The 17,585-nt window shown below is 35.3% G+C and overlaps 1 protein-coding gene across 5 annotated transcripts in view; it reads right to left on the bottom strand.

The window, feature by feature from the left end:
• Positions 1-15,293, bottom strand: part of SIPA1L2 (signal induced proliferation associated 1 like 2) — an 84,455-nt gene extending 69,162 nt beyond the window's left edge. For all 5 annotated transcript variants that reach the window (XM_069852284.1, XM_069852283.1, XM_069852285.1 and 2 more), the window contains exons 1-4: positions 13,595-15,293; positions 8,447-8,580; positions 6,951-7,139; positions 1,816-1,990 (exon numbers count right to left, since the gene is read on the bottom strand). In XM_069852284.1, the coding sequence (XP_069708385.1) occupies positions 1,816-1,990; positions 6,951-7,139; positions 8,447-8,580; positions 13,595-15,059 (1,963 nt within the window). In that variant the 5' untranslated portion in view covers positions 15,060-15,293. The remainder of the gene's footprint in view (positions 1-1,815; positions 1,991-6,950; positions 7,140-8,446; positions 8,581-13,594) is intronic.
• Positions 15,294-17,585: the final 2,292 nt, after the last annotated feature.

A 17,585-nucleotide genomic window follows, 5' to 3' on the forward strand; every position in this document is an offset into this window, starting at 1 on the left:
TTTTTAAAAAATTAACTTTTCAAGGAAAAATCCCACAGCTAGTCAAACACAGCAAAGATAAAAACTTAATGCAAACCCTACAAAAACTGAGCAAGAAATACCACTGAAACATTACACCTACCAAAACTGTAGCTACTAGAGATGAAATTAGTACACTACTCTGAACCAACAGGCAAATTGGATCAATGCATTATCAAATTATACATAAGATATGCAGTAATACTTGTTGTGCCATTATACTAAAAAAACAAGCGTAACACAAAAAAAATGTTAAGTCAATATTTTGCATTTAATATAAAACTGAAGACTCTCTTTGTGAACTCTCAATTCCATTCTGTTGTTGCTAACTACAAGAACATACTATGAAAGGCCAATAACAGCCTTTAAATTTAACAGCCTGAGTAAAACATTAAAACTATATTACTGAATGATATGTACTCAATGCCAATCAGCAACATACATTCATACTGAAGCACGGCAAATACAGAAAATGAATTTGCTTGATAGACCAGTGTATGTTTTAAAATGTAAAAATTACTAGGTGATATTTGGCCATGCTGTAACTCGGGAATAAAAAAGCAAAACAAAACCACCCCTTACTCCTTTGAATTTTCCATCCCTATTTATCAATTCATGCCATAAGTCTGACAGCCACAGCACACTAATAAATATTTCTACACACTAATTTGAAAAATGAGTAATTATTCTGTACTGAAATAGGATGCAAAAGTCTCTACCAAGCCTGAATTATTAAACAAGGATGGATTTAAGCAAAGAGGCAACGGTGTTAACAAAAAATGTGGTGCTTACACAGGTTGACAGAGCTATGGAATTGCAGCTTTTCTACCTTGTAAGTCATACATTACAATCTGTTATACCTAGTTCACTTTTTTTCACCATTTGCCATCACTACTAGAGATGGAGAATATGAAACATTTCTGGAGTTGCAAAGCTGGTCTCCCTTCATTGCAAAAGTATGAGGGTTTATTATCAATTTTGCGTATTTAATTTCCCGCTGTAGAGTGGCTTATGGACAGGTTATCTGCACCGGGTATCAACCACAACGGACATGCGCTACACATTTCCAAAAATTTCTAATACAAATCATTATGTTTCTCTCATAATTCTGTATAGGAAATGACAGTCCATCAGGGCACTACTAGTTTGATAACGGAAGAGAAATCCTTTTATGACTATGACACTGACCAGAGTTTAGAAGTACCATTCAAAAGCAAACAATCAAACCAAACGGCGTATTACAGTTAAATTAAAACTAATGCTGAAAAAGCAAAAACATGATAGAGATTCCTAAAAATAGACAAGGTGGGTAAGTGGCAGGAGAAAAAAAAGAGTCAAACAGGAGGACTTATTGATTCTTAGATCTTTGTGACTATTTGAAAGGCAAAATATCCCTTGCAAGAAAAGACCTTCCCTTAATTTCCTTGAAGTACATCTTTCTAAGCTTCCTTTTAGGCAGCTTATCTCTAACAGTTCAATGAACTTTCCCATTTCATTAGAAGAATAAGTACACACAAGTACCAGTACTTAATAGTTTAAACAGATGTACTGTGCTAAGAAAAATATTCCTTTTCTGTTATACACAGACCACGTACAGTGTGTGTGTGTATATATATAAAAATCTATTTCTATTTTCAGGACGTAATATGCAAGCTACAGCAAAAATAAAGATACAAATCTTTCTTTTGCCTTTTTAAGGATGTTAAAGTATAAATCAAGAGCATGAAAAGACAAAACAAAATTTGCAGATCAACTGAATAGTTACAATTCCTACCACAGGTCAGAAAGGTAACTTACTTTTATTGTCTAGCTGAGCCCTGTATTTGCTAAATCCTTTTAGTCGTACTCTCTGGCCCAGCAGATCAAGGAACTCTTCAAAAGCTGGTCCTGCCATCTCATTGTTATACATCTCTTCCTCTGTGCTTTGGCCTGCTTTGCAGTATAGGATACCAATCTTATGTTGAAAACTCAGCTGAAATTAAAAAAAAAAATAAATAAAGAAATAATTACAGAAAAAAGGATAAACAATACTAGAACAAATATTAACAATTAAAATATTAACACTGTACCAGCCTTGGCAGAAGTAATCTGAAAGTGAAAATATAAGTGTTCTGATTTGGGAAACTAAGTCACCATGGAAAGAAAAAACAAACAAAAAATCCAGAAAAAAAACAACAACCATCCTGAAAGGAAACTGGATTACCACTATCCAAACACAGATAAAAGCAGTACATGAAGACTTTTGACTTAGTTATTCATAAAAGCACACTCTACTGCATGATATGGTATGAGAACTTGTATTGGCAATTTTTGTATAACTGTCTCCATTCTCAGATTCAAATCAAGGTGAACTTATCTTCCCTTTTTTCTGTCCTTCAAAGTTCAGTGTAATTCAGCTAAAACAGGCCCTCAGAACAGTAATTTCTGTTATATGTAATTGTTTGCCCTTCTCATAAAATCATCCATTGTTAATAATTATTCCCCATTTTCAAAAGTACACTTAGAGCTAGAAATCAGATTGTTTGTTAATAACAGTCTCAATTCTAGAACATTAAAAAGAGAGACAATACCTCAGTTAAAAAAAAGCATGAAAAATGTAAAAAGTTAAGTATAAGAAGAGACGATTACTTCTTGAACAGAGTACTGTCTTCTTTACTTGGAGGTTGGACCAGATGACCTTCACGCCTTCCAACCCAAACCATTCTGATTCTATGATTCTCAGCTTTTATGCATACTTAAGATGACAAAGAGGAAACCTCCGTGTAAACAGATTAGTCCTACTATAATTAACAGACAACTTTTAAAACATCACAAACTGACAGAGACCATCAGTCACACCAGATTCCTTTAAGACATCTGTCTATATTTGTGATTCAAATCAACTCTCCAGGTGTAAACTTCTCTTAATCAAACTTCAGAATCAGTGTCTAAAATGTGTGCTATGCAAAGACTGCATATATTCCTATTAGAGCAAAGGTGATAATGTGCTTCCCCTTAATCAAACACATGATTTGCCATGTTAAGTATACTGTCCCTAGGTGTGCTACTGCACTGATGTTTTACCACAGCAATTTTGAGGAGAAGTTACAAAATGAGATCACTAAAAAAGTAAGAAAACATACATACATGAAAAAAGTGTCAAAAATATCATTCCAGTGTTCAAATAATTCTTAGCCTTTCCCCTTCAATACATTCAATTCTCCATTGTACATGGCAGTTGCCAACAGTCAATTAAAACCAAACAAATCAAAAGAAGAAAACCACTACCCAAATCCTCATCGCTGTTGGAGAATTATAAGCTTTCACTATGCTTTTACTAACCCAGTCTTTTGTGTTTTCATGATACTACTGCTTTTTTTGAGCCAGTATTCTTTCTCTGTCTCCCATGCAGTCCAAGATTCAGCTTGACAGTATTCTTGCTTTAACTATTTACCTTCACGCACAACTAACACAAAAAAAATCCCCAAGATGTCCAAGTTGATGAAGACTTTTGAAGGCCACAGACAGCATTATTAACACCAATAATTTCATACCCAAAAGCAAGCGTATTAAAAGGAAATAACAGGCAAACTCTAGACTTAAGTCAATAGAAAAATCCTTCATAACATCAATCTGCCCTGCATTTCTTTTCTTACTACAAGTTAAGCCTATCAGTGGGACAATTTCTTCTCACTTCAACCAGTACAAACAGGCCTAACTGTGATTTCAGCAGATCTGTCTTCTTGGCTATGCACATTACAGAACTTGGTCTACTTGCATAGAAAACCTGAAGTTAAGCTGGAATAAGAGTAATGTATGATGGGAGCCCTCCTACCTCTCTAGTGCACCCCAACCCATCCTCTCCCTTTGATAACTGCTTTATGGAGGGGTGAGCCCTTGTGGAATATAATCTAACAGGAGGTCATTGACCAGGGAGAAAAGTTAGGAACAAAGAACAGGCTTAGTGAGGACAGGAATGAGGAATAGTGCTGCAGTAAGGTTCCAACTGGAAAACACAGAACACAGAATAACTAGATGCTGTGCCAAAGTTTTGATGTGAAAAGGGAGGGATGACTATGTGAAATAGTCTAGGAGTCTTCATGACTATGAAATTAGAACAGTTCAGCAAAATAACTTTCATGCCAAGAACACAGGGACTGTGCAGAGGCAGAAATCAAGGTACCTTTGGAACATCAATGCCTAAGAAAAAAGTAACTAAATGAACTTTGACAGGATGTTCTTATATGGCCCATCTGACTGACAAGAAAAGCTATCAAAATATTCTAAACCAATAAAGTTCGCCAGTTTTGAAATGGGACTGTGGGCTTATTCAAGTCTTTTTAAAGTAAATAAATGCAGGCATGGTTTTGATTTCATGATTTTTAAATTAGAAATTTTATATTTAACATAACACTGAGAACAATTTGATAATGTGACATCAGACAATAATTTCTAGATCCATAGAGTGACTTGGGTACACGATAATGATACATTAACAGTACACAGCAGTCCCTCTTGACTGAAAACCACTATTTTCTAGTCAGAATCAATCACTACTAAATGTTGAAATCTGGTCGTCTTCTGGTACAGTATAGATTCTTTATCATATAACAACAACTTGTTGACTTTCCTCATGTGAAGATTTTAGAGCTTTTCCAGCAAGGAACCTCAGGAGGTTAGATACTCAATAGCCACTAAATATCACTGCAATAAACTCTCTTAATTTCTTTGGGCTTTTTGTAAACTTCAGCCTTTGGCCTAGAAAGAAGTGAACATTCCCATAGAAAGGAATGTGAGAGGAACCAAAAAGCATATATAGAATACACAATCATTAGCAGAAATGGGGAGGGTAAACTGGGGACCTGGGGTGGGAGGAGATTAGAGAGAGGTAAAAAAAGTAAAATAAAATCCTGTCCAGTTTATAGATAGATAATTGACTTTTCTTTTTGTAAATTCATCCAAATCTAATGCTTATCATCATATTCTTGAATAAAATAGGAAAATAAAGATTATTTAAGTATTCAAATCAGGTCAGCCATGCAACTTGCATGTACTTTCTACTGTCATTTTAGGGACAAAGGTTTTGCCACACTTCCACCATTAACCCATAGTATATTTCACTGAAAATGATGAAACGGGTAGAAAATGAAATCAAAACACTAAAAGAGTCTTCAATCTGCTGAGGAACTATGCAACTATTTAATACACTACTACACAAAATTACTATTATTCTATTACTATTAATCCTCTAGATGTTGATTCATGTTTTAAATTCATGACACTTCAGTCAGACACCGCCTTCAGTTGCCAAACATAACTCTTTCTATATTTGCTTGATTAATAAACTGAAAGCATCAAGCACATAAGAGGATTAAAAGCATAAACAGACCTCATGCCAGCTCTATGCACAGCTTTCTGCCTATGTTCAAGTAATTATCTCATAACAAGCTGCATGTAAGATACATTAATATTACATTTTGCCTGCTGACAGTCCATTTCTCAACAGGACTGAATTTTCCGAATTGATCATTCAAAATAAAAAGTATCACTATGTACTGCTCTTTCTCAAAATTAGGAGTTGATGACCAAATGATTACTTTGGTCAGTTCAATGGACAATCCATTTCCAATTTTTGGGAAATACTTATGGTGAGTTTGGAAAATACTCCAGACAGGTCAAATAAAGTACTACTCTATACTGCCTAGAAAATACTGCCCCCCTCTGAACAGTGAACATTACTTATTAGATTAACCCAAACTCACTCTGGCACTAAATAAGAAAGACACAGAGCAACAATACATCAGGAACTCTTAAGATTCACAAGTGACTACCTCTGATTTCCCTTTATTGTTTTACCAGAAGAACGGACCAAAGCAGGAAAAAATAAGAACATTTAGCAAAATGAATTTTCAATTAAAAGTCCTCCTCAAAGACTATAAGGAAACAAAAGTAGTAAAACATACATAAACTAGCTTAACACTCCACTCAAAAAAGTAGTCCCGTCTACATTTACTTGGTTTTGACCAGTTGCTGGAACCACAAGAGAAGACAGAAGAATTCTGGTAGACAACACCGATGTTAGATACAATCCCTAAATTCAAAAGTGAATTAGCATTAAAAAATTACTTATAATGCTATCATAGCCAAGTGGATGCATCAGCTAATTCAAGTTCAATAGACATATACTGACGTTTGTCTAGAAAGTGCAATCTTCACTTTAAATGAACATTGTTTGAAACATGGTTTTAAAAACTGATTTTAAAACCTTCACAAGCCTATCTGTCACATAATATTCAGAAGCTAGAAATTTAATCATTAGCTCTGAATAAAGCATGTTCTTTTTATTGAACCCAATAAGCCTCACCATTATCTTTGCAAATTCAAGCCATATGAATGTTTCATTGCCATGCAGCTAACTCATTACTAGCGATGACAATTTCAGGTGTTTGAACCCAGAAGCATTCTATTCTACTAAGACTACTGCAAGTTAATTAGAAAATGGTATTGTAAAAAACAGCCCAAAACTTTAGATGTAGAGACTTAATACATTATGTCCTTTTGCCACCTTACCTATACACAATATTAATAAATGTTAGATGTATTTTCATTTGCATTCAGCATTGGTACACATCGAAGTGCAAATACAGACTGCGAAAATCACTTCTTACTACTATTAGAAGTTTAGTTACTACCTTTCTCTCACTTACTCATCTAAAGAGAATCTCCATAGACCAATAATTTTTCCTAAGCTGCAATGTATTTTAAAAATAATTTGCTTAGAAAAGCAAACATCAATGTGTCTATGAAAATACATAAGTATCTCCAAATAATAGGTTGCATTACAGATCCACTTTTATTAACACTGCCTGTAAAAGATAACATTTTTTTCAAGAAAGTTCGGGTTTTTTTTAAAAAAAAGTATAATCTTTAAAGAAAAGTCATGTGCAACATACCCCTTGTTCATCCAGTTTAAGTAGCTGTTCAGGTACTTTGGGTGAGTTGGAAGCCTGCCTCAGGCACTGCATGCTCAGCTCTGGTATCACATACTCTAGTACCTCTTTGAGAGGCAGACCTCTTGCTGTGCCATGCCGAGCAGTGGATGGTATAGCATCTTCTAAAATTGCCCCTCTAAGTGTAGTAAGCTGCAGTAAAGGTAAAACACACAGCATATTTTTATTTCTAATACTACAATAAATTTTTAAGCTATAAGATTCAGGTTTTAGCAAAAGCAGGGAAGAAAGAATGAGAAGAAAAAGATCCCTGTTTTTAACTTAACCAATAAGGAGAGCACTAAGTAACTTCTAAAGAGGAGACTGGCTTTTATTGTCTCAGTGACAAATACACTTGTTTAAAGAAATTCACTGATGATCTTATTAACTTATTACAATTCCCAAGACATGCATGTTTTTGAAAAAAAAAAATTAAAACACCAGAGAAATTAAAAAAGGTAATTTTAACGTCATACTATCCTACCAGACACAGCAGTTAAATGTGAGATTGGATAGGTGAGGTAAGTCACAGCTAATGGCACTTTGACTTAAACCATCCACCTATTTTTTAAACCATGCTGCTTCACTTTCATTGGATTAGGCAAGAGAGTCATTTCTCAGAAATGAGTCAGCTTAATCACCTCTCCAGAAACAGAAACACCTCCTTTTTTTGCATTAAAAGAAAAACCTAGCCTAAAAAATAAATTTAGCTATCTATTTGTCTGAAAAAGCCCAAAGATATCAGGAGGGCTAGGTAACACTTCTCTATGTCCTAATCACAATAAAAAGCAATAGTCCTAAGGATTATGAAAATTCATAGTTGCTTGCTACAATAATAACATTGTGTATTTTCATACAAATCTAAGCTAGTTGCTGTGATCAAGAAATTAGTTTGCAAGAGATACAAATTTGCTTGAAATAGAAGTTGAGACATGTTCTTCCACAACAATCAAAAGTGAGCTATTCTTCCAAATAAATTAATTTTATCAACATTAATATTCTTTCCACAAATCACATATGTAGAAGTGCATAAAAGCATCTCACAGAAAAAAACTTCTATGTATTTTGAAGCAAAACACAAAAATACGAGTAAATCATAATACTAGCCCTCATATTTCCCCTTCCCTTTTCTTAATCCTTTATTTCTGCCATTAGAAACTTAACATCAAGCAACTCAATCCAAACTTATCTTAAGATATGTTCTTCTCTATTCCATTGCCTGTCCCTTCAGCCAACCTATTACCTCCTTTGGGATGCCACTCAAAAGGAGAACAATTTTATGCAGTACTGAAGAGGAAGACTTTGGTGCAGGAGCAACTATATTTACTAGCAGTACAAGAAACATCCCTTTCCTATTAATAGACTTGCTTTCAAAGTTAGCAACATATCCACAAACAATTAGTACCCTAAACTCTAAGTTAACTTTTATATTCCTTTGCCAAACTATGAAAGAACATTACCTCACTTGTCCTGAAAACTATACGATAGTTATACTGAGATCCTTCTTTCTCCTTGGCATCTTCAACCTTCTCCCTCCGGATACTGACTGCTACAGGTCCGAGATTTTCATCTGTTCCAAAGTAGTTCTGATGCTCTTTTGCACAAGAGTGAATGAAGAGAGAAGTGAATAATAAAGTGTGGGTTTCCTAGAAAATGTTCATCAAATCTCATTAAAAACTCATGCAGCTAGTAAGAAAAACATTTTTAATTTGGCCATGAGACCTGTAAATACGCTAGCTTGTGATCTTCTGGACAGCACAATAAGCACCTAAATCACAAAATGCTATTTTTGATGAGCAGAATTACCAGTCATACCAAATAACTCAAATCACTGCAACTGCTGCTACTATGAAATAATAATTTTTCTTGCATTTTGGGGGATAATATGAGATTAATGATTTCATCTGGTGCTGTAAGAAACTACTTCAGAGAAACTTTATCTACATAAAGTCTTCAACAAAAGCTAACAGTTTTCAAGCAACTGAGGCACTATGTAAATTACTTTGTTTCTTTCAATTTATTCTCATTTAAAGCTTTACATTTAAAGTGGTAACACAGTTTTAACAAGCAAAAACTGAGGCTAGTAACTCTTCAGTCTTTGATGAATAGTTAAGTGAACTCTTGAGTCAATTGGTCCAATCTGCGAGACAGAAGAGGATGATCAAGTTAAGAGACCATTTAAGCAGACTAGACAAACTCAAGCCTGTGGGACCAAACAGGGTGCATGTTGAAGAACCAGCCAGTGTCACTGTAAGGCCACTATCATCTCTAATAAACCCTTTAAAAAGGGTTTAATATTTTTTTTTAAATTATCTAGATGATAGAATGGAACACATTACTATCATCATCATTGCATGTACAACCAAGCTCAAGGAGAACAGTTCACATGTTGCAGGTTAGGGTTGTAGTTGGGTGCCACAGATGAAGGGGAATAACTGGAAGACATTTAACAAATGAATAATATATGCATAGGGCAGGTACTGATATGCATAAATCTTGCAGTATTTTACAGAAGTGGGCAAAGGTAGATAATGCATCCACACAGGTAGAATCCTACAAGGGACTGTTGTAAGGTCTCTATGCTTCACTGCCCACTCTTCCCTTCCCCTAGAGTCTGCTGCTGCAGATGGGACACGAGCTGCATGTGAAACAACTCCTAAACCCCTTAAATTTTCAACCTGTTAAACTTTCCTTTTGTCTGAAAAGAATGGACCAACAAAAAATCTAGAGCAGAACAAGCTCATGCAACAGCACAGGCTGGGGATAACTGCCTCAGGACCAGCTCTGTGGAAAAGGACTGGGGACCCTGGTGAACAACAAGCTGCACAGCAGTCCATACTCTCAGAACAGATACAAAAAGATAAAGTTGTCCAATCAATTTTAAATTGCTACCAGTAGCCTTTCAAAAATCTACCTACAAAGTATGCTGGTGGTTACAACCCATCCCCCAACAGCAAGAAAATAAGCAGCAGCACATTACAACCAGCATTTTATTTTTGGAAGGAACATGTGGGATCAAAGGGGCGCAGGCATTCTATTATTTGCTCATGCTCGCCAACTACATTCCTTACTCAACCTGAACATTCTACTTGCATAGACAAATTACATCAAGGATTTCCCAGTATTAAATTAAAACTTTGAGTCTTAATGGGCTTATTTATCAAATGGAACAGGACTTTACAGACCAGAGACAGATATTCAGAAGCCAAACACTTTCAACAACATAAAAACTCCCCACAGCTGCATTTTCAGGCTTTGACAAAAGGTAAACCTCTCAGTTAGGGTTTCTGTAGCTTTTCATTTTGATGTTAATGTAGAAAAGGGTATTACACAGTTACTAGATTTCTTGGCTGCAGTATTACTGAGCAGAAAAAATGCAAGCTTGGCATATATCTGCTTATTTCTTGTACAGTATGAAAAAAAAAATGAAGACATTAAAAATAAAGAGATAAAACTTTTTCAATAATGGGAATTAAAGAAGCTGAAGTAAATTAAAGAATGGCAAGGCTACCAATATTCTGGGATTTGGGGAAAACATTTTTAATTTAAGGCACATTTTTTTTTTTAATCTCATAAAGTACAAACCCATTAAGCTCATTTAAATGTATTTATGTTGATTTAAAAGTATCAGCTGGAGAGAAGAAAATAAGTGCTGTTCTCTAGCTGTTTAAAAAGAAATGGTAAAATATTCCTAATATTTTTTTTTTCATTTTGAGAAATAATTGTCAACTTTTCTTCTTATACAGAAGTCTTACTTGCACATAACTGAGTTAATATCAAAAGCTTGCTAAGCCTGTACATTTCTTCTAGGACATTTTTTCAGTTTAATATCAGCGGATAGATACAATAACTTACTAAGAAATGATTGCAAGCATACCTCCAATGAAAAGTGTGGTAGTAACAGTCAAGTCTCAACGTATTATGAGGATAATTTCACAAGGGGAAAATAACAACTCAATGGCAATAAAAGCATTTTTAAATTATCCTTTTTAAAAATCAACGTAACTTTTTTCCCTTCTCAATTCCCTTTTATGCCACAAAAATATAGTTCACTAAAGGACATCATTAATAAATCAAAACCATGAGCTAAAATAAAATATTCTAGCTTTTACAAACCTTAACTGAAAACTGAGAAGGCATTTTCCATAAACGTTAACATCTTATATCAGTTGAGTTGGATGTTATTTTAACAATAGTTACAAAGCTTATAAATATACACTATAAAAGTACAGCTCATTTCAGAAGACACTGAATTCCAAATCTCTCATTTCTTGAAAGGGAATAGAATAATTAGCGCCACACTTGTCAGGGTGTTTCTTCCATGCATCTTAAAACAGAAATAAAACTTGTACGCTGACAAGTGCCAATTATAAAACAGTGACCTACATCAAATATTCAGAAAGTTATTTCTTTTTTTGTAGATATTTGTTAAAGGCAAAGAAAATTGGTGGTATTACATATGTCTCTACATAATAAAGTGACTTCTATTTGCTAAATTTTTATTTCATCCTCCTACAATTATTTTGTTAAATTCAACTGTGCTAGTAAATCTACAATTCAATGAACTATCAGCTAGGAGTTGCTCACAGTCACGGAAGAGCATCAAGAAACTTGATATGCATATAAATGTCACTTTTTCTTATATGAGAGATCTGCACAGCAGCAAGGCATTTTTGCGCCCAAGGCAAAACACCTCTATCCACAATAAACTTTGCTTAGGTGTGAACTGTGTTCAGCTGGCAGTAATCTGGACATTCCTTACATGCTTGCTCCTTTGAGATAGATATTGAACATTAACATGTTGCATCAACATGTTTGCCCTGACTTGCTATCTGTCTCAGAAGAGCCACCTGATACTCTTATGCAGATTCTCTTACAGCTCTTCAGAAAGATAATGTAGAACAGGACATGGCTTATACAATCATTGTAAAGGTGAGACGGTAACAGGTTATTACTGGATATTAAATGCATCATATCACATTTAATTTTGAAGACCTTTAACTACAAAACAAGTAGTAACAAGAACTGTAACAAATAAAGTTTCCTAGTATTCTCCTATGTGGGACAGAAGTCTCAGATTATATTTCTTAACTCTTTAATACTATATTAACATAAATATACTTTACTTCTAGTCAAGAGATGATATATATATACTACCAGAAGTTAATTCTCATCGATTTTCCATAAAGGTCATTAGGCTTGTTTATAGTAAAGTGGTTTTGAGTACTTATGGTTTTTTTAATCTGACACAATTTTTCCTCACAAAAAGTGTTCAGCCCTTCAGAATCTGTAACATGTTCATGATACATGCATTTCACAAACAAGTCCTCTCTTGTTTGGCTCAAGTCTTGTCTTCTCCCCACCTTGTCCATTGACAATCTTCCTTTCATTTCTGTCTGTGACAATCCCTTCTTCTCTCTGCCCCTCAAGAAACATGCCACCCTTTTGTAACATGTTTCCCTTCATTCTCTTCCACTCTGACTCCCTCAGTACTGTTTGGGATCTTTTACAACCTGCCTAGCTTAAAAGCCATTTTGAATACCTGAACTTACTGCCCATTCCTTGCTTTGTTCTGGGTCTTTTCTTTCCTCTTACCTAACCGATCCAGATTCTTTTCTTCCTTGCCTTTTAAATACAATGTTTTTACAGTCAATATATTCTAGGTGACTAACATATTGTGAAAACTGTACTGGATCCTCTTTCAAGTTCCTTGTAAAGGGTTACAGGAGGAAAAAGTACAGTACAGTGCTTATTTCCTGCTGTCCAAACATAGCTAGAAAGCAGAGGAAGTATGATTTCATGAAGACTTGGGCAATAACAGAGAGTCTTTTAGGGACAGAGGCAGATTTTTTTTTTCTAATAGCAAAATATGTTGTAATTCATAATACAGAAAGGACAGAGATAGATATTTTGAGGTCCTTCCCACAAAGGCAGATTTCACACACATTGCACAATGCAGAACTGCATACAGACAACCAAATTATATCACAAAGTGGGAACAGTTCATCTGAGTAACGATTCAATTACTCTGCTGAGAAGAGTAGCCTGGCAGTTAAAGGCTAGGAGAAAGGCGTAAAACACCTTCTAAGCTGAAAAACTAAGTATCATCACAAGCTGTCTGTTTTGGAGCATGTATATGTGCATGCAGTATGAAAGACCCCAAGAGACACTTAAAGACCACCACAGATGCTAGGAGAGGGGGATCAGAAGTCTCAATAATAAAATCTACTCTTTTGGAACCACCTTTTAAGAAACATTGACTTCCACTCTGGGTATCAGTATTTCTAATGTGTTTGCTGGATCTAAATGCCTTCCTTCCTCCTGTCCACCAAGAAAGTACCCTTCAGAGATGCTTGTTCATGTACTAATTTAAATGACCCCACACTTGGTGAATGTTCAAGTAATGCAAAACTTTATACATAACATATTGGTTGTTAAATATTCCTCTGGGAAAGCAAAAATAACAGACTTAATTTTAGCAAAGAATTTCAGGGTTCCCTGTAATACTTAGGTCTCTATATAGAGAAGGAAGAAAAAATCTAATCTTTACTAAACAATTTAAATCTAACACATGAATATCTCAGAACAGTTGCATTAGAAAAATTTACCTTTTCCATAGAAGAACTTGCGATAATAATATGCTCCAAGATCAATGTGTTCTATGATGTAACGTTTCACTTTCTCTCTGTGAATGGACTGGTTTTCTCTCGGTACTTCCAGTACTGAAACACCAGCATTTGTGCAATGGGAACTCAGAGAGGACTCAAATGAACAACTTTCACCTGAAGAAAAAGATGCTGAATTTGCCCTAGAAAGTGCAATCCGTCTATCTCCTTCCCCACCAGTTTCATTCCTGAAGTAAGGGCAACTCAATACTAAATCATTGCTTTTCCCATCACCTTCATCAGCATCTAAGTTCTCTTTTGAATTGAGGTCCTCTTTGCTTCCCAAAGGAGATTCACAGTTTCCCGTTTGGCCTGCTGGCATCTGAGTCTGTGATGCAGCTGAAGCCCCAGTGGTTATATTTTTCCTTTTTCCTACATTTACTCTGGTAGCCATTGCTTCATTTATGTTAAACAAAACACTCTGAACATCATAATGTGCAAAACATTTCTGACAGTTCCAAGAACGAGCATTCCTGTCAAGTCTATCATCCAAATCAGATGAAAACTTAAATGTTTCATGCTCACTTTTAACTGTTCGCAATTTTCTAAATAGTGACGTTTCTACTGCTTCTGATTTTAGTCTCCTCTTGAAAGATTTCTCCCTATCTCGACCAAGAAGTAGGGCACTATCCATATAATCCAAGCCAGAAATTCTGACAAATTCTCCCCTGGAGATCTGTGCAGCAGCATGTAGACTTGGAGAAACCATTGGATCACAGTGGAAAAAATCAGAAAATCCAAACGGAGCAAGGCTTTTATGTTCAAAATTTTCCACTCGATATCCTCTTAACATTGCAAAAAAATTTTCTCCAGACAAGCCTTGCCTATCAATTGAAGAGGTACTGCCATATTCTCTATGAAGAGCTGCTCCAGTATTTGGGTTAACAGCATTCTGGTCTAACACATCTTCAGCGTCAATATCGCTTATTGTCACATCACTGTTGCTTCTTTGCCTTATGGGATGAAGTCCCCTTTGAGGGGAATGAACAAAAAGATCGCCAATCGAGTATTTTCCCTCTGTAAATTCCAATTCTAGCTCTTCTCGCTGTCCATCACTTTGGTCATTTTGTCCATTTGGAAGTACTGCACCAACACTTTCATAACCAGCTGGAGGTCTGTTTTCCCAAGCAGCTTTACTCAGCTCTTTAGAGCAGTCCTTTTTAGGAGGCCATTCAGACACCCTTGCTCGAACACCCATTTTAGGCACAGCTGGTGTACCATTTGTTTGATTATTTTCAGGTTTGCTAGATGCATTTGAAGAAACAGGAGGACCCATGCTACCGTTCAAAGCTTTTAGTTTTCTAGCAAAATAATCATCAGATTGCATGCTTCTTGAAGACTCCCTGAACTTTGAAGAAGTTCTGCTAACTTTGTGCTTATCTTCTTGCAAAGACCTTTGATCACTCATGTCCAGTCAATGGGAGGGGAACTGCTACTACTGCATAAGTTTACTGTTACTTTTATTATTACATTGTCTTTTGTGAGCCAATAAACTGCAGTATAAAAATACAGTTGCAGTCTTCCAAGAAGTACAAGCAGAAACCTCAGTGTATCATTTTTGTACAACTTCTGTCAGGAGAGCAATCTTAAAACACTTCCTTCAGTTCAGATGCATTCAGTTCAGTATTAATCCAAACTTCTTTTATCTGTTCATAGGAAAGAAAAAAAACAGATAAAGTGTATTAAAATGTTTATAGTCTATAAAAATAGCTTCCAATGGGGCTTGTATATACACAACATCCCATGAAACTGGAACTAATGAGACTTGCTTTGTACAGCTTTCTATCCTCTGCAATCACCCCCGTTTCCCATATGATGTCCACAGGAAGCGAGTGGTTTAAACCTGCATCCCTCTCATGGGCCAACTAGTACATGCACAACGAATAGCAGACCAGGTTCTGCCAAGCAGAATAGCCACATATAATTCTCTCGGCATTTCTCTCGGTGCTGACAGCAGTTTAGGTGTGTGTTCTCTGCCTAATCACTGCGGTTATTTACATAACATGAAAGAACATAGCCATCTCTAAGATACCTTTTTCAAGTTTCCTTAAAACCAGCTAATACACACAGGAGTTACATTTTCTACCGGTCTTGCTCCAGGAAGTAAAAGACATGAAATAGGTAGGATCTTAAGACAAAAGTGTTTTGTCCCACTTAAAAGAACAATTTAAAGATAAGTAATTTGTCCACTATGATTGATTCCATGAATAAATATAATTTGCTTTTTTGTTTCTCTCCCAAGGAGAGATTGACTTATACTCTTTCATTTGGAGTGTAAACTATTATTTAGCTGTGTAAAATAGTTACAGTTGTTTGATACTTTATATTACTATTACCTTATATTACTGTTACTTCCACAAAGAATGCTGTCAATATGATCATAAGTACCCTTCTCTTCAGACCTGTATAGTCCTTTTGGTCAAGCTCTTCACTTCTTTTTGTCTCATCCTGCCATTTCAGAAAGGAATCGCTGACCGATATGGTCAGAAAAGAAAAGCTGGATGACTACCCTGCTGTTGTGCTCCCGCCAACCATTCCCACTAAGGCTGCTGGATTTATGCAAATAACTTAAGTTCCTTCCACATAGCTACAAAGACTTCCTTCTGAGCTCAATACAGCAGCTGGTTTGTTAGCCACAGTTACAGTTCTTTAACATGGAATGATTCCAAGTTTCCTGGGGATCTGGATACATGCCCACAAATGTTCCTGTGCCAGTTGCAGAGCAATGAATAAGAACTGTACTATTGGACTATCCTGTCAAAAGGAGGCTGTTTGGTAATGCTGCCTCATGTCAGCCTTGATAGATGGAAATGAATTATTTAAGAAGTCTTTCTGTGATCATTTTTGTTGATCAAGACTTTGGAAATCTGCCCCTATTATTATGTAATGTTATCATCCTAAAAAGAATGCATAATGTGGATGAAAGCATTAATCTCTACTGTTTATCAAGATGACAATTCTATAAGCCATGACTCTCAAGCTCTACTAATCTTAAAAAATGGGAAGTGCAATTTGATAAAATAGGAGTATAGGCAGGAATAATATGCAAAAAGCTGAAGATCAGACATTTAATTTGCATTCAATTGATTCTACACAGCAATTTCTGTGTGCTCAAAACCTGGTTAGTTTTCCACTTTAGTGGAAACACATGGTAGGGTAGCAGTTTTAAGTATTTTGATAATACAGTAGAGCAGCAATTACACAATGGCTACTTTATAAGTATACAAAGTTTGCAATAAAATTCTGCCTTTAGTCCCATACTTTAAAGTGCAATGAAAAGAAAATCATACAAAAATGTTTTTTAATGCAATCTCAAACTTATTTCCATTTGCTTATTTCTAAAAACAGGCTACATTAGCAAATCTTTTTTTACATATTTTCAATATATGCATTAACAGTATTTAATTCTTAATAATTCCTCAATCAGAACTACCCAATTTCCAGAAGCAAAATGACAGCTACGCCTGGTTTCCAAGTCATGCTACTTATTTGTGAGTCCAATCTGCAAAATTCTGGTCAAAATGAACTGTGATATCATATCATGTGACAGTTGATTATGATGTCATGGGAGAGAATTATTACTGCAGATAGGGGTATGAAAGAAGAAAATCAGTTCTTCATGCATTTGTTTTCATGCAAATGTCTTTAGAAAACCATGACATTTAAGCATGATTGTCTTTCAATAGAATATTTCTTTCAAAGTTTTCCATGAAGCACAGCGAATATTGAAGGATAACACTAACTATAATTGAGCCACTTATTCACATTGCAGCTGTGGAAAATGGATTGGAAATAATACAAAGAACAAATTATGAGCACAGCTCATGAAAAAAAATTGTTCAAATAATTATACATCAAATTTACAATTAAAGCTATAACTACTACAGTATAAATGGTTACTTCTCATCTACATATTTTAGATATTTGATTAATA

Source organism: Phaenicophaeus curvirostris, chromosome 2 (assembly GCF_032191515.1).
Source record: "Phaenicophaeus curvirostris isolate KB17595 chromosome 2, BPBGC_Pcur_1.0, whole genome shotgun sequence".
Lineage (NCBI taxonomy): Eukaryota > Metazoa > Chordata > Aves > Cuculiformes > Cuculidae > Phaenicophaeus > Phaenicophaeus curvirostris.